The 27,231-nt window shown below is 36.8% G+C and overlaps 1 protein-coding gene across 1 annotated transcript in view; it reads right to left on the reverse strand.

The window, feature by feature from the left end:
• LOC104521260 (serine/threonine-protein kinase MRCK alpha) overlaps window positions 1–26,769 on the reverse strand; it is a gene marked incomplete at its 3' end in the record, with an annotated part of 91,387 nt that extends 64,618 nt beyond the window's left edge. The window contains exons 1-4 of the mRNA XM_010163204.2: window positions 26,684–26,769; window positions 20,416–20,499; window positions 15,720–15,815; window positions 10,844–10,992 (exon numbers count right to left, since the gene is read on the reverse strand). Of these exons, the coding sequence (XP_010161506.2) occupies window positions 10,844–10,992; window positions 15,720–15,815; window positions 20,416–20,499; window positions 26,684–26,746 (392 nt within the window). The remainder of the gene's footprint in view (window positions 1–10,843; window positions 10,993–15,719; window positions 15,816–20,415; window positions 20,500–26,683) is intronic.
• Window positions 26,770–27,231: the final 462 nt, after the last annotated feature.

Consider the following 27,231-nt stretch of genomic DNA (forward strand, 5'->3'; position numbering starts at 1 on the left):
ACTGAAAGAATAAATGCCAGGACTAGTGATGGTATTGGTAAGGAACTGGCTAAAAGAGAGATGACAATGAGTAGGTACCGAAAGAGGAAATAAAATCAGAGGAAGATTATTAGTGGAAACCCTCCAGGGTCAGTTTTGAAATTGATTTAACATTTTAGTTAATAACTCTGGCACAAAAATAAATGCATGCTAATAAAATCTATAGATATCACAAAGCTGGAAAGCAGCAGTAACAGCAGGGAAGACTGGAATATCAGACATACAGAACTATATGCAACTATATGCAGGCTATATTAACAGAAATCAGATTAACTTTAATAATGTAAAATGTAAACACCTGCCTCTGGATAGTAACAACAGGAACTTCACCTACAGACTAAGACCTTATCAACTGTAAATTACAGAGGAGAAGAAACTGGGTACACCAAATAATTAGATCACACCTTCAGTGTGAATGAAACCATGGCTCTTGGTTTCACTGGGAGAAATATTCTAGCAGAGACGGAAAAATAACTGCAGCTAGAACACAAGTTCTTTCTAAAATGTCAGCTGGAATATTATTTACAAACCTTGTCATTAAAGTTTCAGAAAGCTGAAAGTTGTCTGACAATTTTAAGAGTGAATGACAACTTTAGGAATGACCACACTCAAAACTGGCAAGAAACACTACTTCAAAAATTGTGATCTGTAAAAGAAATACCTAAAATTTTAACTTACACACAAGAAACTTCAATCAGGCTGTCAAACATGTGCCAAAACCTAACTGTAGCTCCAATAGTATGAAACAGACCAAAATTAAGTAGTCATTCTGGTACAGAAATTTAATTCTTTTTCATCACTACTAAACTCTTCAGAGTTAGACCCACATTTAAATAAAGAAACATTATCTTTTCCAGTTCTTTCTATTTTGCAACACTTCACCTTGACCAAACCCAGTCTTCGAAATACAGCACATATGGTTTTCTTATCGTGCCTTATTTATTACAGTCCCAAAACCCACTAGCCTTTTTGGAAGAATTCATAGTCTGAATGTTCCACTTACTCTCTGCTGCAGCTTGGCTGCTGTTACATGTACCCAGAGATAAAATTAACCTGGATTGAAACACTTTAGGCTCTATTGCTCTGCTATAAAAAAGGAAAATATGTCCATCATATGAAATTATGCACTGTGTTTACTTTTTACTAGACCTGTACTCCACTTTCTTCATATATTAAATGAGGATCTGATTAGTTATCTTCATATTCCCAGACAGAGCGTGTAAAACTCCCATACAACTCAACGGGATGCCATCTGATGCCCAGTTGACTCTATTCACCACTTGACTGGCAAGAATAATTATTAGACAATTTCAAGCTCTTGTTTATTGGTTTTTGTAAAGCTTCTGCTTATCACTGTGTCATCCATGTGGCACTCTATTAAATTACCTCTTTTCTAAGACAGTGCTTTACATGCTTAGCATGCAGCCGCAGACTGTAGAAAGATTTTGGTGACCACATTAGTCAGTATGGAAGGAGTTCCGGTAATAATTTATCTTTTGCTAAGCAAAAACACTGCAGCATGTAAACAAGTAAGCATATTAAAAATGAAGTGTGCTTGTATAAGCATAACATACCAATATATTTATATGTAAAATTAGCATTAAATTAGTCTATGATACCTCTAGCATCTAAAGAGGACTATAAGAAACTGCCTTTTTTAGATAATCACTGCACTAGAGATCAAAACTGCATTTTTGTACAGGAATTTTATAGTTTTTTAAAGCAACTCTATGGAAAAAACAATAGCTCTATTTAATAGATAGGTCCCTATCATGTTTAAATCACGGGAAAAAGATAATAATTTGATGGAAAGTATATGAAAACAATACATTAAATTTTTTTACAAAACAGAAATTAAGGAAAAGAACGAAAATGTATCCCTAAAGACTCTCTTCCCATTAACCATTCAGAATGTGCTTGGGTAGGTTCAACCTCTAAGACAATCTTTATTCCAACCAAAAGCCAAGGAAATATCTAGGAATAAGCTAGACTAAGTTTGAAGCATGTATCTACAGTTCTACTACTCTGTCATGTAATAACAGACATAAGACATAAATGGTTTGATGTGGTTTTTGCTTTCATTGTTGTTAGAAAATAAGCAAACAAAGCATATTGACCAGCATGATTCAGATATAATAAACACCATAACAGCTGCCTAAAACTCTTGACAGCAACAGACTGAGGAAGGAACTGTAGCCAGAGGCTATAAAGGAAGAAATGCATTTGGTCTAAATGGATCCCAGTATCTCCAGTACCTGCAGTAATTTGGCAGAAAAAACATGTCAGACCTTTAAAAATACTAAGAAAAACAGAAAGTGCACTATTTGCTTAAGCACACTAAAATTATATTTATTAAGAATAAAGGACAGTGTTATTGAAAGAGTCTTTGTATTCAAAGTGTAGTACACTTTTAACATAAAGCATGAGACACAATGATTGCTTAAAAATAAAACAAATGTGTAATTTTTTAATATCTCAAATAGGAACTTAAGGCCCCAATTTTCAGCCCTTAAACTTAAGGCACAATGCTAAGAGCTGTATCTGCATAAAAGTAAATTCCTTTCTGTGCCAAAAGTTGTTTCCTATACGAGGAAGACACAACTTTGCTACCATCTGGAGGTGATTCTGCCCCTCTACTCCGCTCTTGCAAGGCCCCACCTGGAGTACTGCATCCAGTTCTGGAGCCCCCAACATAAGAAAGACATGGACCAGTTAGAACAAGTCCAGAGAAGGGCCACCAGGATGATCCGAGGGCTGGAGCACCTCTCCTATGAAGACAGGCTGAGACAGTTGGGGCTGTTCAGCCTGAAAAAGAGAAGGCTCCGGGGAGATCTTATAGCGGCCTCCCAATACCTGAAGGGGCTACAGGAAGGCTGGGGAGGGACTTTTCATAAGGGCAACTAATGACAAAACAAGGGGAAATGGGTTTAAGCTGGAAGAGGGTAGGTTTAGATTAGATATTAGGAAGAAGTTTTTCACTGTGAGGGTGGTCAGACACTGGAACAGGTTGCCCAGAGAAGTTGTGGATGTCCCCTCCCTGGAAGTGTTCAAGGCCAGGCTGGATGAGGCTTTGAGCACCTGGTCTAGTGGAAGGTGTCCCTGCTGATGGCAGGGGGTTGGAACTGGATGATCTTTAAGGTCCCTTCCAATCCAAACCATTCTATGATTCTATGATTATACCAGATCAGATTTTAGCCCCTGCTCCTCCCCCCTTTTTTTCTCCTCTTCTTTTCTAGCCAGTATTTTCTCTCTTGTACCTTTCTAATGCCCTTTCCCTGGATTTTACAAACTGTATCTGATTAAAAATTACCGAGTTACAGTGGCAATAATATCACGGCTTCCTCCAGCACAAGGAAATGCTAAACGCTGGCCCCCAATAGCTAATAAAGAAAAAGTGAACAGCATAAACATCACAGCACCTGAGTCAATAAAGATTTTAATACAACTTTTCAGATAAAGCTCCACAAGGTCTTGCTTCCCTGACCCCAACCACGAAGCCTTCCATAACTGAACCAAGTATGACCTTACGCAAGCATCCGCTTTGTAAGCAGTATTCTAATTTGCAGGATGTTAAGTGACCCATTTTTTCTCATGTAAGAAGTTAAAATCTAGTAATATTTTGCTGTTATTAAAAAGGAACATGGGGTAGGCTCTTCTAACGATACAACAGCTCTTCTAACAGGGAAATGCTTACTGTAGAACAGCTTCAATGCAGACAAGGTTATTTGGACTGACACTTCCTTTACTATGAAGAAAAGGAAGTATTACATTTAGTGGTGGAACGACAGCTATTTAATTCAGATTCAAACCCCAAATTTCTATTTGTCAGATCTGGCAGTTCCCAACAGTGAAGACATTCTCACCCCAAATCCATCAAATACTCACTGGGGAGAATGCTCTAGTAAGAAACTAGATAAAAGACAATTGTTTAAAACACTTCTTACAAGGTATTCAAGCATCTCAGTGTTACGTTTTTATACTAACACTGCAGGAATATCAAATAATAAGGCCAAGTTATTATTGCTTATTTACACAAAAACAAATCTACATGACACTCAAATTCAGAAGATAATTAATTTGTCCTGTGCATCTTCTAATTTGATCTAATCTAACCTAAAAACATAAAACCAATTGTATTTCACATAAAAAGAAAGAAGCAAAGGGCCCATAATCCTAAATAAAATTCTAAGGAGGAACTTGAGGAACACGTAAAGCATTAACAGATAAAAATCTGAGACACTATGAAAAGGTAGTTATGAAATAAATACTGTGTTCAGAAAAAGGGAGAATGGAATGAAAAGTCCATTGAAGACAAAACATGAGAAAGTTAGTCGTCTTCTAACGTAACAAAAAACTTGAGAATAATGAAGACTTCCATCACACAACTGCCAGTCTCATTTCTGCCTGCATCATTCTCAGCTTTATATACAAGAAAAAAAAAAAAAAAAATCACTGAAAGTGTTAATTACCAACTCTATCCTCAGCCACCAAACAATGAGCTAATTACACCCTCAGAACCACAGCCACTAGAACTAAAAAATCAGAAATAAGGAAAAGGTTTTTGTCCTACTTTCCTGCTGTTGATTTTGGATATCAAAGACAGTAGCAGGAGAAAATATTTCCAGGTCTGAAATAATCAGAAAAGAATGAGTGAAAAATTACAGCTTAACTCACATAAAACCAGCTTGCAAACAGGAATGTTTTGTCTGCAAAAGAAGTTATAACATTTTGAAAACACCTTCTAGTTCATAAGACACTGAAACAGATCTCTCATCAGAGCAACGACGGTTCCAACGTGGACCTTCTTTTCTACAAACACCACAGAAGTTAAATTAATCTTTATGTTAGAAGCAACAATATCTGCTGGAAAGTTCCATCACATGTAGCATTCACTGAGTCTTGCTATAAACATTATTACTTGGAAGGCAAGACCAGAGGGTTTTTATATAAGATTTTGGCCATTAAGAATTTTCCCATTAAGGTACAAGGTTTAAAAGGATCATTTTCAGTCAAACTTTATTCCTTGTCTGTCTCTCTTATTTTCACTTTTAGGAGGGTTTACATACTTCTGTTTTATGACAACCACATCCAGTTCCTACCTAAACAGGATTACATACCATCTCTCACGGAGTGCTCACATCCATCTGCCTTTCAAGGAACTGCACTCAGAAGACATACCAATCTACACTAACAAAAGAAAAAAAATCCTCATCGACACATTCCTCCTTTTCCTACAAGTCTCCTTTCTAAAAAAATTGTAATTGTCTAGCTAAAGGACTGGCGGGGACTCATCAGAAAGAACTGAGGGCTGCGCTCCTTGCCTTACTGGCCTTCCTCAACAAACAGGAATAAGAATTTCCTTCCTTAGGAGGCAGGTATCAGCCATGAAAGGGAAAGGGTTTATTTCTGAGGGGTTTATGGCTAACTACATTTAAGATACCCCAGCTCCAACAGCTCCTTTTGTCACTTTTTCTTTAAAATCATATAGTTGAATAAATAGCCAGATACCTCAAGTACCACTCAGTGGATCCAGGGCAGAAATAATCACAATGTGATGATAGATTTTATTGGAAAGACCAGCTTAAAAGTATTGCCTCCTATTCTCCTTCTTCATCAAACAGATTGGAGAATTGACCCAGGTTAGTTAAAATGTAGTTACTTCTAACTTGGACTGGTGTCCTCATTCAGTTCACTGCACAGCTCCACAAACCTTTGTTTCAGCAGAGTAGTAGGGATGTTTGGAGCTTGGGTCTTGGGGAGAGAGGAACAATGGGAGAAAAAAGGCCGAAGGATACACTTATAAAAGCACCTCTGCTGAAAGGACTACTTAAGGCTACGACTGCTTAAGGCACTGGAGTCAGGGTTTCCAAATTCATTCTGCTCGAATAACACAGAATACAGGTCTGTGCTAGCTCAGGCACCCATTACACAGCTTTCACTTCAATTAACACTCCCACTAGACACAATGCCGTAAGAAACCATTTGTCTTCTACATGATGGCACAGTCAGTCTGATCCAGTAGCTCTTGGCACTCCAAGCATATATAGGTCTTTTATTTCAAAATACTTCTAGTTCATCAGAGGCTCCTTTGGAAATCCTACCAACAAATTCTAGTCAAATAGCATTAACCTCCTGCAGTCCTCATGGCAAAACAAACGCCACCCTAAGGGGGTACTGCGGGAGCAGCTGCCAGTGTTAATAGCACGTAGGGTCACGGGCAAAATGACAGCCCAGAGTCTGTAGAGATGACCTTTTTTTCCAGCCCTTCCTCAGTGGAAAAATGGAAAGGAAACACAGAGCCCAGAGTCATGGAGCTCTGCTACCTCTGTAAAGGAATACTTTGTAAAAAAGCACTAGTTTACCAAACACTCACTAAAATAACTTTCTGTCCTGCAGTTTCCCATGTAAAACTAAACCATGCAACATTTCAAAGCAATACATTTTCAGTAGACTATCAAAATAATCTTATGTTATTTTTTCCTTATTTTTCTAGCCTTGTTTCCTTCACTCTCAGCACTTTGTAAGGACATCTTCATGTGTATGTTCAACATTATGTCTGTTGCAAAGTTTGGTAAACACTTAAAATATGTTGTTGCTTTCTTTCAAACCCACAATTACAGTTCACTTTACCAAAGGCCAGAGCACTTGGCTCATCCTTGTGCCAGCTCAACTCAGACATACCATGCAATGCAGCTAACTCCCTAGAATGTGCCTTCCACCCCCAAATTTTCCACTTAAGCAAATTAATGATCAGGAAAGATGGGATACACCCAAAAGACAGAAAACCACTTATTCAGCAAGTCAAAAATGGATATGCTGGCACTGAAACTTATAGTTGAAAGTGAAACGCATCCTACAAAGAATCCCAGATTTCAGCTGCCTGCTAAAAACAGTAAATATTTCAGGGATGTCCCTAAGATGATTTTTACTGAGAACAAATAGTACTTTCTTGTTAAAAGCAAGGAAGAGGCTGGCTTGATAGGGAATAGACAGTTCTTTTATGCCTCCAATGCATTTATTCCCTTATGTTCAGTATTTCTCAGAAAGCATGTCACTTCCACAGAGAATTCTGCTGCTCTACATTTTAAGAACTCAAATGTTCCAGTGAAGCTCAACTGAAATTTCAGAAGTTGATAAAGAAAATGGAAAGAGAATAATATAAAGATGCATTGGGTGGTTTAGAAGGCTAGAATCCTTCACGCTAAAAGACAGTGAAAACTAGAAACCCAGGAACACACTGATCAAGCTAACTGTAATCCCACATACCTTATGGAAATAGGTGTGTTTACACTTTGTATGCTTATCTTTTCACAGGCAGAAGATGACATCTGAAATGTATGTAACTGGAGAGCTTGCCCTGTAGCCTTAACTACCCTCCCATAAACTTAACCAACAAAAATAATAATTAACATAGGTGTTTCATAATCTTTACAAAAATATTTTCTTTGTAAGAAGGTAAGTGAGGATTGTTTTACCACTCAATAGAAAAATAAGACTGTTTAACATGGGTGTGTGCCAATATATGAAAACTATTTTAAATGAATATTTTTGCAGTGGTCTGGAGGATCATGAGTCTAAATGTTTAACACGAGCTGCAAATTTGCTCTGCACTGAATCACTGAGCAACCCTGCACAGAACGAATAGATGGAGGAAAGGAAGTCAAGATGAAAATGACTTAAGCACATTAACATTTACAGTTCTGTACTATTCAAGAAGCTGGAATGTCCCAAATGAAATTTAGGACAGAGACAGAGTTAGATGCACCCTTACTAAAGCAAGGGCTGCCTCAGAAGAGAGCACAGAAGGCAGCAGCACAGACACACGGAAGGCTGTGCACAGCCATCGGCAGCACACTCACTGTGCCTAGGACTGGTACGTGCCCAGAGGGCATCTTCTGCAGTCCTCAGGGGAAATTTCTTCCAGTAGCAACCAGGCCTTCTAAAGCCCCTTTTACTTGAAAGGATTTAGACAAAACCAAGCATTTTACACCTCAATTTCCATCTTACATAAAATGCAGAGAAAACCTGCCTCACTAATAAAATAATTAAGGATTTAAAGTCTCAGTTGTAGGAAAAACTGATTTTAGATGTTTAAGGTAACGCAAAATGCATAAATAAAGTGTAACTATCTAGCTTAAGCTTGAAAGAGTTTTACTCCAGCCCACACCTGGATATTTGAAAATGCATTTAAATACAAGCTTTTAATGTATGCCATGAGGAATTAAGTAACAACACAACTTTGAAACTGAAATTAAAATTCATGCACGTAGAGGCTTTTTTCAGCCAAAACCAAAAAAAAAAAGGTGCTACAAACCTATAAAAACCAAATTGACGTTTATTCCTAATAAAGGTAAAATCTTACCCTGTATGGTACTACAGTTTGCAGAAAACTGGCACAAGACAATATTTAACCTTGGCCTACAAGCAGGTATCACTTCATTAGTACAAATTAGTAACTGAGGGTATCAGGGGTAGGTATAAACTTTACACAAATTCCCAAGGAATAAAATTATTGTGGAAGTACAACTCTACGTATGGTTAACGTGAAAATCTATCCTGAGAGAACTGGGATAGATAGATTCCTTTCCACTAAAAGGAAACAAACCAAAACAATCTGCTATCTCATTGCATGAAAAACCCTGAATGAACCATGTCTAAAGCATGATTTCTAGTTCACTAGTTACAACTCAGATCAAATCCCGATCCATACTGGCTATTCATCTGAAACACCACTACTACAGATGTTACATTATTCATCTTTTAGTAGTATTTTCCACCTTCTTCTCCAATGTCCCTTCCTGTGTGCAATACACTCCCAAAAAGGATGTGGCCACCACAGTTAAACTTACAGGAAAAGAGTGGCATTTAGATTGTGTGTTTTCTTTTCCTTTCTTTTGCTTTACCAGTTGAAAATATCCTAATAAAACTAACAGTGGAATGGGTTTCATTTCAAAGGCTGATCATTTAACATATACCCAAGTGCTCTTTATATTTTTAACCTTTGCAAAACATCCCCTTATAAACAGGCATTGTATTACAGCAGTACTGAGGATAAAACGCCAAAGTGGCATTTAGAACTTCATAAAAATGAGACTCACAAATTTGTGGCAAAGCCACAAATCAAACAACAAAGGGCTGGAAATGTATAGGGGCTTTTTTTTGTTGTTGTGAAACATTCATTGTAATAAATAAGCAAGCATAATAATTAGTACATTGGTTTGAACTGCAATGCTACTGAATTTTCTACCAAAATTTTACATGAACATTGTTTTATCTTGGGAACATTAACTATTTGAGATTTAAGGGTGGAAACATCACATCTGCTGCATATCACGTACTAACAGTGCTGAATTACAAAGGTTTTGATCTGTTTGGAGGAAAAGGTAGAGATTGAGGGCATCTCTTCTGGGAAGCGTTGCTACCACATACACAGACTTACTGAGTAAAATACACTCACTTATGTAATACATGAGGTACCCTCCACCTCGTAACAGGACATAGCATCTCAACAGTTTAGCCACAAACACATTTTAAAAGTTAGATCCAAATTAAACTGAACACAAAAACCTTTCACATCACGTCCTAAGTGAACCAACAGTTTCTCAGAAATAACACATATGAAATCCTGAAAATTCAAGAAAACTGCTTAAGGAAAATACTCTGTTTGGGTTTTTCCACAAAGCATTATCACAAAGAGTTCTTTTTAGTAGATAGACACAGTTCTTCAACAAAACTAGCAAACTTCAAAATATTCCGGAAGAGCAGTTTACAACTTAGCACCACTCCATCCTAAAGCACTCCTATATACAGCTCTTTCATGAAAAGCCACAATCTCAAAGGAAACTAAACACAAGCCAGAAACAAACCAAACCCAACTGCAATACATCTTTTGGACAACCTGCAACCCCAACTTCTCTGGAGTGAAGCAGCCAAGTGGGAACAGGAGAAGAAGAAACAGCCAGTATAGACTCTGATTAAGGCTGATAGATGGATGGACTTATCAAACAAGTTCATTCTGTAAACTTAATGTCAAGCTTAAACAAGTGGGAGTTTTCCTCCTGATTTCTGTCAGAGCAAAGTAAATCTGTTGAGCTCATTTTAAAACTCTGCCTCTTGTAAAGTAATCTTTTACTCTGCATACAAGATTTACCATGGAATCCAGTACAGAATGATACATTAAAGAAAAGATGACACTAGTTTTGCGGAAAAATCAATCACGGCCTCCAAAAAATGTAGACAATTGACTTAATATTTTCCTTTAAACACAATAATTATCTTTTTATATACCAAAGCACAAGTAAGTACCACAATTTAAGTACTTTCATTTATTTAGCAAAATGCCCTCACTTGATTTAAAAGATAATTTCATTAAGTCCAAAAGAAAATGCTGGAAAAAATCCAAAGCAGACCACACAATGGTATGTTTTCTGCTTCCATAGAGAGTGAACAGATTAATTAAAAAACAGAATGTGACCTTTCAATAAACCTGATCAGTTCAAACTTGATCAGATTTCACAAACAGGTTTCCAGTTTTGCTTTTATAAATTATAGATTATTAACTTTGAAACATGCCAGTGCAAGATTCATCATATGCATTCAGACATTCATTCCTGTCTCTGACCATATGGTACAAGGTCAGCAAAAGTTCTCAATAACCACAAGATGTGGGCAGGTCAGTTCTACCGTGCTTACCCATTACAGCAAATACTTGTTACTTGCTTAAACACTTTTAAGGGGAATTAATTTCACTCCATCACGTAACTTCCCATAACTCCAACAGGAATTTGGAGCTCGAATTACTTACCTGTGAACGTAATGCAACTGATGAACTGAATCAATAGCTATCACCATTTCAGCCAAATAAAAACGAGCCATATCTTCAGGTAGTCTGTCCTCAAACTTGCTGAGCAATGTAAGCAGGTCTCCTCCAACATAGTAATCCATAACCAGGTACTATGGTGTGGGAATGATAAGAAAACATGGGGGGGGAAACAATTTATTGAGTGAATCAGAGACTAAGAACTAACTTAAGCATAAAAATTAATTTATTGCAAAAATTGTTATGAGCATTTAAAAAAAGCTAACCAAAAGGCTTAGATGTTCTGAAAAAAGTTGCTGGTTCAGCTTCATTTTAATATTTAACCTACTTGAATATGTTTCATATTTATACCTCCCCAAATACAAGGCTCATGACAAAATAGTATCAGCTTCACCCACTGTCCCATCACCAAACATAAAATATTTAGATACGCTGGATGCTCTTATAAAGATGATACCCTTTGAAAGAATGCAAAAGAAGTATAGGATTAAAGCACAGACCTGTAAAAACAAAACCAATTGCGTTAACTTGGGGTCTCATTTAAGGGCTCTAATTTCCCCAGCTTCCCTTTCCCTTTTTCCCCTACCATCTTATTTTCCCATTAAACAAACGATTTTGGAGAGTAAATTTTTTAGACTACTCAGATTAAGGAAATGACTAAGAGACCTCCAATGGCTCCCAGTACAATTCCAGACTGTTGACACTGTGCACAACACCAGGATCTGTCAACATATAGTGGAAGGTGTCACCTTCCCTAATTGAACTGATAGGGAAAAATGCACTTGATTTCTGATTTACTAGGAAACATAAAACCTGCTTGCCATTGAACCAGGTATGGAGACCTTAAAGAGATCAGAACCTTTCTCCACCTTACTACACTATGACAGAACAAAATGCCACTTCCTTTAGAGACATGGTCAAAATGACTGGACAAAGTAAACTTAAGAGAAGTGGGAAGTTCACAATTAATATCTTTTTATCTTAGTTTGTTTTAATTTTGGAACAGCAACTGGAAGGGCAAATGGGGAAAAGGAAAAAAATAAAATCAATCTAATTATAACTAACAAACTAATTATAAGCAATCTAATTTAACACCCACTGCTATGACATTACTTTCAAATATCATTGAAGACAGATTAATTAGAATAGTTTCCTACTAAAGTATGTAGTATCTGAAAGCTTTTGCCTAGACTTCCAACCTCTGCTTCAAGGAAGGCAACATATATCCACATTTGAAGCAATGACTTAACCATAGCATATAATAAATCACATATAATAAAAATATTAAAGACACAATAACGTATATTCCAATTTGATTCTTTAAAATTTTGGTAAAGCAACTTAAAGGGACTTTTTGTAATTAGTTCTCCTCATTTGTTCAAGTCTTTCCCACCTTCAGAAAGAGAAATTAAAATATATGGAAAAAACTCTGCAAAACTGTACCAACTATAAGGAAGACATGGGGCAGGCAGAAATCTTATACCTGTTTCTTTCCCCTCATACTTTCCATAACAATAAAGGTGATGAACAAAGATTTTAACTATTTGATACAGAATAACCTGTGCATCCTCACTGATTCCAAGAGCAAGAAGAAAGTACAGAATGCATTTCCACAAAATTCTAAATGTGCTGACAATCAAAATTTCATCTGGTGCTTTGTGACATGAATAGTAAACCTCTTAAATTATGCTCACAAACCTTACACAAGATAAGTATCTTATATTCAGTGGTGCCCCTATGCTCCCTCTGAAACAAGATCTACTACTTTTCTAGCTTTCCTTGTTTTACAGTTTTAGAAAATACACTAAGCCTGTGGAACTTAATATAATTATTATTAACAGATACACTATATAGTGAGATCTGCAAAAGCTTAACTCATTGCTTTGAAAGTATATTAAAAAAAAATTTCTTAAGATTCTTATAACTTAAGGGGGATCTCTGCACTCACTCCTCAGCATTTTTAAAAGCAGTACCACTCAGTAACTGGATACACCAAAATAAAGGAATTTTGGCTCTTACAACACAGGACTCTAGCACCTCCCATTCTGCGAGAGCAACACAGTAGCCTAATCACAAAGAAACCCTCAACTCCTCAAACACGCCGACGTTTAAACTGTAACTCAGTACTAAGTTGTGCACTAGAAGTTAAACACATGCACAGGAATCAAAGCTCAACTTAACAACTAAATTTTTAATAAAACAATTCAGTCACTGTATAGCATCCCATCCAATGTCAAAGATCCACCTCCTTAAAAAATATATATTAAAAAAAAATGCACAAAATACACTCATCCAGATCTATTCAAGTCTCAAATACTTCTCAAAATACTACTGCACAACAGCACCATCCTTCCAAGAGAAGGAAAAAGCAGATTTAGGGATATTAAATTCTAGTAGCTAGCAGAAGTTTAACATGGGCATTTAATCTTAAATCACGGAATCATTTACATTGGAAGCCACCTCTTGAAATCATCTACTCCAACCTCACCTGCTCAAACAGGATGAGCTAGTGCAGGCTGACAATCACTGTGTCCAGTTGGGTTCTGAGCACTTCTAAGGATGGAGACTCCACAAACTCTCCAGGACACCTGTTCCAATGTTTGACCACCCTCACAATAAAAAAGTATTTTATTATGTTCAGACAAAATTTGATGTGGTTCAGTTTGTGTCCCAGCTCTCTCAGCTTCTCCTCATATGGAAGATGCTTCCGTACCTTAATCATCTTTCTGGCCTTGCACTGGACTTGCTCCAGTAGCTCCATCTCTCTTCTGCACTGAGGAGGCCAGAACTGGACACAATATTTCATGTGCAGCCATACAAGGGCTGAGCAGGAAGGAAGGGCCTTTACTGACGGGCTGGCAACACGTTTCCTAATGCCGCCCATTACTGCAGGATGCTCTTGGCCTTTTTTGCTGCGAGGGTGCATTGCCGGCTTCTGGTCAGCTCGTCATCCACCTGGACCTCAAGCTTGCAGCCCCCAGCACGTACTGGTGTTTGGAGCTATTCCTCCTCAGATGCAGGACACTGCGTTTCCCTTTGTTGAACTTCATGAGATGTCTCTCTGCCCAGTTCTCCACTCCGTCAAGGTCCACCTGAATGACAGCAGAGCCGTCTGGTGGCATATCAGCCACTTCTCCCAGTTTTTTATCACCTGTGAACTTGCCGAGGGTGTGCTCCATCCCACCGTCAGGGTCAGTAACAAAGATGTCAGCCCCAGTCTTGAGCCCTGGGGTACACTACCACTGACTGGCCTCCAGCTGGACTTTGTGTCACTGATCGTGACCACCTGGGCCCAGTAGTTCAGTCAGTTTTCAACCCACCTCACTGTTGCTTATTTAACGCATAAATAAGCTTGCCTATGATGATGTTATGGCAGATGGCATCAAAAGCATTACTACAGTAAAGGTAAACAACATCCATTGCTCAACCACATCTGCTGCTTAATCTACACAGATTTTTATTAAAAAAAAAAAAATACAGGCCACTTCTGCTATATTTTATTTTAGTAAAAAACACAGAGAACTAGTGATACACTCACACTAAAATAATGAAAAACAGTATTACTGATATTTTCCCCAGCAGGATGCAAAACTAGCTCCTGTTAACAGACTACCAAAGATAAAGAACAGAAGCTGCTCTGTACTTAGTGACAATAAGAAAACTGGCAAAATTAAAACAAATTCTAGCAGGTTGTTGTGGAATATATATTTTCTTTGAAATACTGTTAGTAGTAAGATCAGAATTGCATAAAATATGAGATTATTTTTACTGTCCACATTAACAAAGCATGAAGCTCTTTGGGAGCTATTTAGGTATAGCTATAGGTATAGCTATTTAGAGCTATACCTCTTTGGGAGGTATTTGTTTAAGGCAATAGTAAGATTCACAAATGCAGGGCCCTGTTTCTGTATAAACGTCACCAAAATCCACTGAACTCCAAGTATCTGAGCTAACAGAACAGAAAGCAACAGAATGTCAAAAAGCACTGCAATTCTGCAAGAATTCCATGTATAGCACTTCTTTTATTGGACACATTGGGGGAAAAAAATATGTCTGCATAATAGATTTTTAAGAAACCAATTGAACTTACTAATGATAGAATCAAAGGCATGGGACAATAAAATCCAAATAAGCAAAATCTATCAATGTGCAGTTGTTTACCTTTTCAGGCATAAATATTACGAAAACCCTATCACAATCAAAATACATTTTAAGTGGGAAAGATTTAATAGAAATTTGGCACTTTTCCCCTCATAGCTTCTTTTTGCATGTCTTTCAAAATACTGGAAAACTAAATAACATTAAACATTAAAGAGACATTTTAATCAACAGTTACAGCTTCCAGCTCTTACTTACAAACATTTAATGGCATTCTTCCATGCTGTAAGAACATTTGATTGCTTTATGACATCTGAGCGGGTTCAAGTCCTCAAAAATCAAAGACCAATCAAAATGAACTGTAGTTTCAAAACTGGGCTACTCCCTATTTCTAACTGTGAACCACTAATCAGTAATGTTAACAGCAAAAATTGAAGTCAAAGAGAAAGTTTACATTAGTAAGCACACTTTCATTTTTATTAATCCAATTAAATTGGAAAGAAGATGCAGATAGAGTAAGGTTTATCAACAACTGCAAAGTGGTTTGGAAAACAAAGCTGCATTCCTGAGATGTTTACAGCAAAAGTTTAAAAGTTTCTGACCACTCTCCACCCTTCAGAATCTTATGCACAAAATCACAGAAGCTCACATGGTCTGTACGGTCCAGAACGCAGAATTAACAAATAAACAAACTATATTTCTGTCTCAAACCACAACTAAGAATCTGAATTTATGTCCATATATACATAAAAGCAAAACTCACTAAATAGTTTTCATCCTGGAATGCATAATGTAATGTTGTGATCCACTGGTTATCTCCATTCACTAACACATCTCTCTCTTCTCGAAAACAGGCTGTCTGAAGGAGAGAAAAATAATTACAGGTTTTAAATAAAATATACAAAGAAACACATTTTGCAAGCTTGACTATATTTTAACATTATATTTGGGGAAAAAACTTTCAATACTGCCTCTCAGGTAAAAAGTAATTTACTACAGTCTTCAAACATGTAAAAATCTATGAGAAACTAGTTATCAAAAAAGTCCACCCTCTTTAATTTTAAACAGTTGTACTTCTCTATATATTGTTAAGTGATGCAAAGGGAGAAATAAGCTACTGCTTCCCATTGTCTAAAAATCCAAACTCAAAATGTTATCTTTTTTGTACATATAGATATTGAAATCAAGTATCAATAGTGATAGAATAGCAATATGGATTGAAGAAAACAGTCAATAATGGCATTATATAACTATAACTGCAACAGGAGTTAAAGAACTAGAATTTGCAGTCTTGCATCATTTTTTTTATCTCGTCATGCTGTCAGCCTAGTTTTACACTTGAATTTTCACATTAGCAAGGTGGTTCTTTTCATTTGAAAGCAGCTGCCAGTAACTTCCATGTACCCATAACTTGATAATCATTAACCAATTGGTATTTTCTCCATATTTTTTGCTCAGGAAAAGTAGGACAGAATTGAATATTGCTCTTGCCAGATACAAACTGTTGATAAGACATCCAGAAAGACTTCCCCTCAATATACTGGAAAGAAACACAGGAGGCAAAAAGTGTCTTTACACCAAGTGGAACAAAGGAGGAACAAGAACTGACAAGAAATGCTAAGGAATACCTAAGAGAAGAAAAACAACACAGGTTTGTATGAAACAAAAGAAGATGAAATGTGAAGAAAATAACCAAGGCAGTTAATTCAAAGGAGGCCTTGCAACCTGCTCTAAGAAGTGAATAAAATACCTCAGCAAAAGCGCAGAATGACAGAGAAGTGACCAAACAGACAAGAAGCCAAAAAGAAACTATGGCAAAGAAATATGATAATGTTTTGAAAGGACTGAGTTTGAAAGTGAACATCACAAGAAAACAAAAGGTACCAAATAGCAAAGCCAACACACAATTTTGTTCAGAAAAAGGTCTAAAAAATAGTGTAAAAGAATGAATATTAATTGTATGGTCTCTATTTAGAAGGCAGATGGAGAGTTAGGCAAAAACACAGACCACAATCTCTTCCAGCACACTCTGCTACTTCACAAAGATGTTTCATCAATTTGAACCACGCTCTGTCTCTTCCATCTTAGGAGACAGCTAAATTTAAAGGAAATCCAAGCATTTTCTTTTTACTTTTTCAATTTAATTTCCAAAAATAATAGGCAAATAAATATCAGAACTCTGACATGGTTATTGTTGGCTGTGAGATTTGGAGATTGAAGAATGAAAAGCAAAATATAATTTTAGATTGAGCTATGCACAAGAATACATGCAGTAAAAACACTGCAGAAAATAACTCCCTCCTCCCAACAAATAAACCTTACCAAGTCTTGTTTTGGTGAATACAGTGAGTAAGAATAATGCAGACCAAGAAAAAGAAATATGGTATACTTTAAATATAGCACAATGCATGCAACAGATCAGTGAAATTTGAGAAAAATAACAAAATACCAAGTCTTGTTTTGGTGAATACAGTGAGAATAATGCAGACCAAGAAAAAGAAACACAGTATACTTTAATCACAGCACAATGCATGAGACAGATCAGTGAAATTTGAGAAAAATAACAAAACATATTTTGAACAAATACTTTCAAAGGTTATTAAATGAAAAATGGACTTGGGGGTGGAAGAAGAGGAAAGGATAATCTTCAGAAGGAAGAAATGCTGTTCTATGCTTCCTTCCTTGTTTGTAAACTCTTGACATATTTCAGAGAGAGATACTATGAATTATTGTTTTCACAAGGATAAATAGCACATAATTTCTCTATTTGCTATGACACAATTCACAGGATTAGTTACTAGGGAGTTTATAGAACTCCACTTGTTTTTACCACGATTTAACAAAAGACCATGCATTTCTTGAGCACGCCAGACACCCACCTCCAGGCAGTATGCCTAGAGCTGACAGCAACAGCTATTAGCACAGTAGATCACAGCTGAGACAGTAACAGCCAAAGAGTCTCAGTGGTTCATGGGCTTCACATTAATTCATGAAGAAAAAAAAGATGGTAGCAGTGGTTCTTTTAACTACTGTTACATAGCTCAATTAAGGGGTTTTTGTGCCTTTCATTATTTCAACACTTCACCATCCCTAGGCATAGTCTTCTTAATTGCTGGCAGAGACCTCCGGAGGTCATCAAATCCAACTCTTTGTCACAGCAAAGCCAACTTAGTGCTTTGGCTGTAGCTATACTGTTAACCGTGGCCTTCAACCAGCAAAGAATTTGGGTCACTTGGCTATTTGGTGCTGACATCCTTACAGCTCAGAGTTAGCACCTTCCAGGAGTGCTGACTGCTTCCATGCTGCCCAATATTTGTCCTCCTGAGCCTCATCCAGCACCACCATGGCACACACGTAACTGTAAGTGATTGTCAACACTCAGGGTGACAGGTCTGGGAGCACAGTTTCAGGTACTCCTTGTATCAGTCACATCCCCAGCTCTACATCACATCTTGGAGTTTTCAACAGTGGCAAATATTTGGAAAACTTACGCTCTTCTTAACACAAAAGAGAATGCTGACCTCACAACCTGTATAATTTAATTGTAACAAAGTTTTTGCATACAAATACTTTCAGAGCTTGCACTCACAAGCCTCTTTTCAGCACATGCTCCCTTTCTGCTTTTAGAAATGACTCCCACTTCCCACAGAGTTGATACAGGGATATACATAACTTATTTCTGCCATGTAAATACACATCTATCTCTATGCCCATCTTGCATTTTTGGACTGTACAATTTTCCTGTGTATTTCAGTGTTAGTGCCACAAGAGCCAAAATGGGTCATTTTCCCTAGCAGTTTTAACAAATGAGATACGTTCATCAGCGTCTAAAAATGACAGGTTACAGTCACTGAAGGTCATGCTTTGTAATGCATTTTCACTCCAGATAGTTCTCTTTCCACTGTATACCCATGGGCTACAAATACATGGAAAAACATAGCTGTAATACTTTTTAGGCTAATGGTTCAGACTTTAAGAAATTCAGCTGGACCCATGGGAAGAGTATTTTTAATACCTTGCATAGAGAAAAATCTTCCAAACCTATTTATAACTGTATTTTAATGGAAAGAAATAGCTTTTTAACTCACTTTTAAAGGGTACATTTAAAAATAGAGTGGGACTTTATTTCTGTTCTTTTCTTTTTCACTGATGTCATTTACACTAATGACATCTGTCTTGGAGAGAAATACCTCTTTGTATTGAGACTAAGGCCAGATTGCTCAGTATCTGAATAATTTCTGAATAAGGAGGAAACACACTGTGTACATCTAACCACAATCTGCATGCCATTTATACTTCTTAATATTATAACATTTTCATTAAAAGAGACAGAATGTGCACACATCAGAAATTGGGTTTAATTTGTCTGGATACCTTTTTTTTTTTTTAAATGTGATGGTTTCCCATTGATCTAATTTCCTAAGAAGATATAATTAAAACATAAATGTGGAAATTAGAATAAACTTGGAAGGAACTGAACAGCAAGGTAGCCTGAGAGTAGAAAAGTAGGAGTCCCAAACAAAAACTGAGGGTAGAGATAATTCAATCAGACAAAGTTGGAAGAGACATCAAGATAGTGCTTGAACTATCCAAACTAAAGAAAACCCAATGGCCAAAGCAATTTTGTATGTGTAAGACACTGAATTATATTTTCACAAAACTATTTTTAGGCAGTTTTAGTAAGTATAGATGAAGAATTTCAAAGCAATTTAAAGAGTTAGACACATATTCTGTTTAAAATTAATACACAAGTCCTCAGGTATAGACTGCATTTTGTAATTGTTTTCCAAAGGAATCCAGGGAAATGTACTGAGGGTTTTATGAGGAGTGGGATTGTATAAAGAAAGTAAGAACCCAGGGCAAAGCAGGGCTGGTGAAAGAACCGTTCCATCTTTTTCAGACCACAGAACAGACTCAAGCTTTAATGAGGAACTTTTCATCACAAATTCTTCTATCCTTCTGATTTTTCAATTTACAGATTGGACCTTGATTGCAGATGGACATTTTTATGAAACATGTACTCAAATTTACTTGCAACTTCTATCTTTCTGATTTTTCAATTTACAGATTGGACCTTGACTATGTTCTAACTACTGATAAACTAATAGACTTGATGAGTTATAGCTCAGTAATTACCTTTTTATAGCCAGTAATTACTTTTCACCATGGAAAATATCTGCTAAAGACTATATTCCTAACTGGAAAAAATGCATTAAAAGATTGCTTGTATAGTTGGTCATTCTTGGACAATTACAGAAAAGGTATAATGTCTAAAACATCTAGCCCTAGTCAAGACTACTTGTCATTTTAACCCTTCTGACAAACCACTTTATGCTTATCTTAATATTAATCTTTGTATTGTCAGTAAGTAGTGAAGCACCTCCTCCATCCCTCTGTACACACGGTCTGGTGGAAAGAGAAGTAACCATTCATCAGAGTAATTATTAATGTCATCTTACTTCAGCTCTCTTCAGCATCTCCCACTTATTAAGTATCTTCATAGCAAAAACCTTATCTGCATTCTTCAGTTTTACTACTGCAACCTAAAAAAAATAAACAAAAGATAAATAAGTTGAAACACAAAAATGCATAATATTTTCATTTTTATGAAACCTTGCAGTTTTTTTCTTCAGTGTTCTGGACACTTAGCTTTACTATCCACACAATACCGTACCATCGCCATCGAGTAACAGTACAACAGCACCGGGTATTTATTCTGCAGAAGTTCCACATCTATTTTAAGCTTTCATTATGTACCACACTTTCATTAAGTATCTTTTTTTCCTAGATGACTGTAGATGAACAATAGCATTGCTCATCATCACACTTCTTGCTCTATCATACTATCATGAAGCTATCACTGGCTGCATGCTTTATGTTCCTGGACTTCAGTCCTACACGATAATTTAAAATAGAGAACCAGCAAGAAAAGACAACAAAGCAGTTGTTTCTAAAACAAAATAAAGAATATCTTTTAGCTTTTAGACACAAATTAGACTGTGGGTTTGCCATAGAACAACTTCCATTCTCATTTCAAATAATGCACTTGGCTTTCTGCAAAGATGTAGTCAAGTATTACTTCACGTTTTGCCATGTGAAGTTCAATGAGCTCTTTATCATGTCTGTTGTCAGTGGCAGGGAAACAGTGAAACCCACATTTCCTAAAGAAGTAAAACATAGGAAACACAAGCTCCCCTCTCTCTTATTTCTTCTAAAACATTAGATACCACAGGCCTATGTAATAATAAATTAACAAAGCCAACGGACACAGTCCTTTTCTGAGAATATGATAGTTTAGTTTTGTTTAGCTGTAATAATGGCCATGAAACCTCCACAGACTCAGAGCTGCTGATCAGAACTAGACCAGACCACTACACGACCATCCCAAACCTAGAAAAGTTCAACAATCAACACATTTTAACATCCATTCTCCAACTATCCCATTCTGCCTCTTCTCTTTCAAATAAATCTTAAGGCTTAAGCAGATAAAAGTTTATTTCTGTGTGCATCTGGTTAGAAACCAACATGTTGTCACACAGATTATCATCATCTTCATCCTGCAGGCCAGTGACAAAAAAATACTGAGGTTGAATCCTACATTCCTTCCACCTCTTTCATTATCAGCAAACCAGCTATGTGTGAAGACAGTGGTAACAGCAAAGAAAATACAAGATCAGACAGTTTGAAGGAAGTGTCATGCAAACCTCTTTCAACCATCTTCAAATGTGTCATCAGCTGCAGCAGCTTCACGAACGTGGTAGAACCTCAGGCTGAAGGATGGCAATACTCAGATGTCTAAACTAAAGCACATCTAGAAGTGTACCTCTTGCTCAGCTGCAGATCCATAGATGAAGTACCCATCACTTCCCATATATGCAGCAATGCATTATCAGCCCTGCTCTTGACACTGCTGCCTTAAGGTGGGGCGGGAATAAAAAAGGAGCTGAACAGAAAGGTACTGCATCTACTTGTTTAAACTAGCTTATGAACTGCAATTTTTCAAGGTTACTTCATGCATAAAAACTGAAGTTCAAGTTCAGACTTGGGATCCCTCAAGGTATTTTCAGATTTGAAACACAAAAATAGATTGTTGCTTTAGACTGTAATCTAATCTTAATTCATAAAGAATGTCTACTCTTCTGTGCATGGTACCCCAAGACTGAGCATCACTATTTTCCCTAGGAGGGAAAGATGAATCCTCTGCAGTGATACATAACCCACAATATCAATTTGAATCTTGAGTCTCCTTTTACTGTACTAGCTAAAACTAGCTTGAAACTCTGATAAGCCATATCTGTATCAATTTCTGACAAGAAATGGCAGGAGGAGACAGCCTTTAACACTGAAACTAGTCAGCACTCAAACTGTATCATATCTTGGATGACAGGGACACCCCTCTGCATGACGCAGTCTGTGGTATGAAGCTACAATATATTTCTGCCCCAAACACCTGTAAGGATTTTGTGACTGCTGTAGGCAAAAATCAAAAGGTTGGTCCTGGAGCTGACTATGCTGCTGCTGCTGCTGCCCAGCATGAATAGTCAGGTTTTCCACACCATTAACCGTTGTAACTCAGGCAGCCAGAGGCTGAAGATAATACACATATTTCAGCTACACTTCAGGATTTCACTTCTTGCCTGTAGCATGTGCAGTGAAATACTCTGTTCTTCTCCAAAAGTCTTGGTTGTTGAAAGACACAGGCTAACTGCACAGCTACCTACGTTTGTATTCTCCCATACAGCATTCACCTGAACACAATGGAAAGAGCCACAGCACTGCCTGTGGTTAACAGCTGGAGCTCAGGCCTTCAATGACAAGATCGAGGGCTTGGTACCTTCCGTGACTGTGTAGCAGTATTGAAGAGTGACTACAGACAAAAATAGACTCATGTTTGCCAGCTGTGTTTACTATCTGTCAGAACCAGTTTTTTAGTCTATGAAATCCATTAATGCTATTCCATATCAACCACCACATACACACACAAAAAAAAGATGACAATCATCATCATTTTTCTGCAATCACAGCATCTTTTTGGGGTGTCTCAGTGCCTTATGAAAGGCAATTCTAAAATTTCCAGACTGTGAAATAAAAACCTGACACTTCAGCAGTGAGCAGTTCGATGCAGTTTCTGATTGTAACAAAGACTTCTGAAACATCATTACAGACTCAGGCAGTGTTTACATACACACACAGAGATGTATACTATGTACACAAAGGCCCAAATACACAGAGAGCGCTGTTTTGATCTGCTCCCTTCCCCAGTGAAGCTGTCAAGACAGAAGAAGGGATAATCGTTCCTGTCTAGTTATCCCGAAGTGTCTTGCTAATGAAATTTTTTTAAACTGAACTTTTAAAGGTTAAGTTGGTTTTTTTTTTTAATTTATATTTTCCTGTGAGCAGCCCAAGAAAAAAATGATTGGTATGTGCTGATGTAAACATCTTGGTTTAGTCAGATAGTTTTTTTTTCCTCGCTCTTCCAACAGTTTTCTGTATTTCCCACAAACTGCAGCACAGTCTGGCATGCTGTCAGACACCTTCTGCCCTAAACTCGGCTACTTGTCTCTACAGTACATGTCTGCACATCTCCTTTGCTTAAAAAGCAACAACCTCATACAGAAAGGAGCTAAAACAGAAGGTACTAAAATTCAAATGAAGGGACAAAAAAAAAAAAAAAAAGAAATAAGAAAAAGAGAAATAAGAAAAATAATTCAAATAAAAAGACTCAGCATTGGTTTTCTTCATCAACAGAAGGCAGCCCTCCAGAAATGGGAAGAGGAGATGTTACTGTTCATAACCAAAATTTAGGAGTAAAACACCAGTTTTCAGAGCTATAAAATTCATGATCTTCAAAATATCAACAACATAATGACATTATATTTGCTTGCATAAGCAAGCACTACACTTTTTTTTTTTTAAGCAATAACAGAACAAACTGAAAGTTTCAGTATTGGCTAGAACCTTCAATAAGCCAGACTTTGATAGTGCTCAGACACACCACTACGGGCTGTCACCCAGTTGCTCCACCTTTCCTAGCAGCAACTTCTTCCTTCTTCAACTCCCAAGTTTAAAGTCTTCTTGTTTAGAGGTTTGTTAAGTTTTTCAAACCACGCTGCCCGAAGCCAGCACAATGAAACACTTGATGCCCACATTATTAATTTTACCAAGATAATCCTCCTCCTCCAAGCAAAACATCTGTGTTTTCTACAGACAGCACTCTCTTACATAAAATTTTTAATAAGTTTATGTACGCATGCAGAGGGAAGGAGTATGTCATTAACTGGACAAAAAAGAAGCATTCTCAGGCTGGCAGCAGGCAGAATAAGGGGGAAAAGAAAAATAGGAACAATGGACTCTCACATTTACAAGCAATAACTAGTTTAAACTACTTTTTGCCTACATCAAACCGGTAAAAACAAAACGGGAAATATTTCTTGACTATGCAAATTGAAGAAATTGAGTAGCATAAAATCAAAATAAGAACAAGTCTGAGACTGTGCCAAAGAAAACTTGCACTAACTTCGTAGTCTACGGAATTTCAGAATTATGTTGATTCAGGAGACAAAAATTACTCCTCCCAGTAACCTAGAGCAACCTTGGTCTCGTTTATAGTTTGCTGGAAAGAAAATACATTCTTCCAGATTTCTTAATCTGTTTCAGTGAACTACTGCAGTCTACTGAAGCATACAAGTATTTTGCAATTTAATATTAATATAGTTTTTGGTGGCTTAAGTAGCAGTAAAATTTAGAGGTCCTTTTTTCAACCTTGCTCACATATTTACTGGTTACTTTAAAGGAAAATTAGTAATTTCACACAGAATTTTTCTTAGACAAGTGTCTGTGTAGGACTTGAACCTTGTCTTCTTTAAGCTAGTAAGAAAATTTAACATACATCCTTCCAAACGCTTAGTAAGTTCTACTTTAAGAACATACAAAACCAAACATCTTCACTGAGAGAACTTAAATTTTCCCCTTACTGAAGATTTTGACAATTAAGTAGAGTCATGCTATCTTTCTCAGATAAGAAATTAGAAAGAAACACTGTTCCTAAAAGAGGAGAACTAACCAATTACACAGACTGTCCTCAGAATAGGATGGCGAAAGTTACGCTCTCACTAATCATGGGATGATTCACCACAAAGAAGCTTCCTGAGAAAGAACTGCAGTTTTTCTGTGGTTTAGCTGCTGTGGAGTTTGATGCTGATTTAGCAGACAAAAATTACTTCTCTTAAAAACACAATATAAGGCAGGTTTCACATATGATTCTGCTGGCAAGAAAGCACCCACATCACCGATTTTCCTCACATCTTATACAATCTGCACATGAACTCAGCTGCAACTACTGCAGCAGCACTGAGAAAAGCTGAAGTTTTAAGCAGAAGCATTTACATCAAAATGGAGAATGCAACATTCTTTGTGGTAGAGGTTCAGATTAAAGTCAAATTATGCATGAGTAGCTTCAGCCTTCAGTCTCCTTTATTTTAAGAAGCATTACTCCAGATGGAGCAAAAGCAACCAAAAGTTATAAAGTACCTAAATAAATACTACTCTCTTCTTGTTATTTTCACAGTTGCCCAATGATGATATTTGTATGTAGGCATCAGAGTATGTAGTGGCATACACTACACTAAAAATTCCTGTTCCTTACATACTACCTATAGAATAAGTCTATTCTTCCATAACCACACACTAGTAAAGACTAATTTTCACACGATGCAAACATGTAAGTGAACCTGAAACCACCTCCTCCCTGTCACCTGCCATAGAGCCTGCAGAGATGCCCCGATACCAGAGAACTGGAAAAAACCCCACATTTCCAGTTCCATTGTTCGCTCAGAAAAATCTTTCATACTTTGGATTTCAGTTCACACATTTTCAGGCAGTATGGAATAGCACCTGTAGAAGCTTTACATACTATTCCCATCTGTGGTATATTTAGCCATCAAAAATTCAAAGCACTGTTATACTTCAGGTTTCTCTTTCTACATACAGTGTCCTGCATGAAGAACAAAGCACATGCACCTAATATAATTAAGAAGAAAGGGCAGAAAGCTAATGTTTATTTATTCAAGTTTCCTCAACCTATATAATCTGACATACGTAGTGTAAAACCTAGTGATCAACAACCTTGTTTGACAACTTCAAATAAGAGATGGCTTAATCAGAAGCAATAAAAAATTGTATAGTTCAATAGTAGTAGGTGACAACTGAAAAAGAAACTAATGTATGCTAAACTCTTTACAAGAAATACTGAAAAAATATTCATTAGACATAGGAAACAAAGTGACAGGATTTCTCTGTGTCTTTAGAATGTCAGTATCAGTATTGGGCTACTTAAATTGCTGAAAACTACTTTCAGACTATTTAGTTACTATGATGATTAGAAATTACTAGATCTTTCTATCATCAGTAACGCACTGGCCTCCACCTGCTGACTGGAAAGATTTATAGTCAAGCAAATGATTTACCATCAGACAGGTGAAATGTGGTCTTTTAATCCAAGCAAACTTGCCTTCTCTCAAAATCTAAAAGACTTAAAAAGAGTTGCCAAAGAATGTATAAATTAAAATGTACTTGCATCAAAAATTAGGTGGGCCTACAATATCCATTATGCATAAATAATGTAAAAACCCATACAGCAGTATATTGCTATTAACTGTCTCTCCACAGTGCTGCAGATTTGCAGGAGCAGTATTCAAACTCTTCCTTCCACCTCCTTCATGTACATACCTCCCCAAAGGCTCCTCGACCAATCACCTTCAGGATTTCAAAATCTTCTTTATGTAGACGCATCTGTTTCACTTTAGATGTAAAAGGTTTGGCTGAAACAAAGGAAAAAAATCAATCATTTAAAAAAAGAACCATAAAAAACCCCCCAAAAAACCCACAAAGAACAGCAACTTAAAGAGATGTAATCAGAGTCCTGAAAACAGACTGTTTTGCTTCTATACCTATATTCCCTAATATAATATAATGCAGTTTAAAGACAGAAATAATGACCAATAAAAACTAAGTCAAAACTGCTGTGAGAAAAGGTTTATGAAATAAGCTTGCTTTTGCTTTTTTTTTTAAAAAGATAAAGGTTAAAAAAAAAAAAGATATTCAAGTTGATTATAGCTTTCTACAGTCTTTTGAATTCACAGACATCCACTGCATGTGTGCTCTATGTTGTTAGCTCTGGTTGCAAAAGCAAAGTATAATATAATGAGGAGTTCACTTTGGACAATGTTAATTTCTCTGCCAAACAGCAAAACAATATTGTATTAAATGAAAAATTA

This window comes from Antrostomus carolinensis, unplaced genomic scaffold, assembly GCF_000700745.2.
Source record: "Antrostomus carolinensis isolate BGI_N321 unplaced genomic scaffold, ASM70074v2 scaffold2490, whole genome shotgun sequence".
NCBI classification, from domain to species: Eukaryota; Metazoa; Chordata; class Aves; order Caprimulgiformes; family Caprimulgidae; genus Antrostomus; species Antrostomus carolinensis.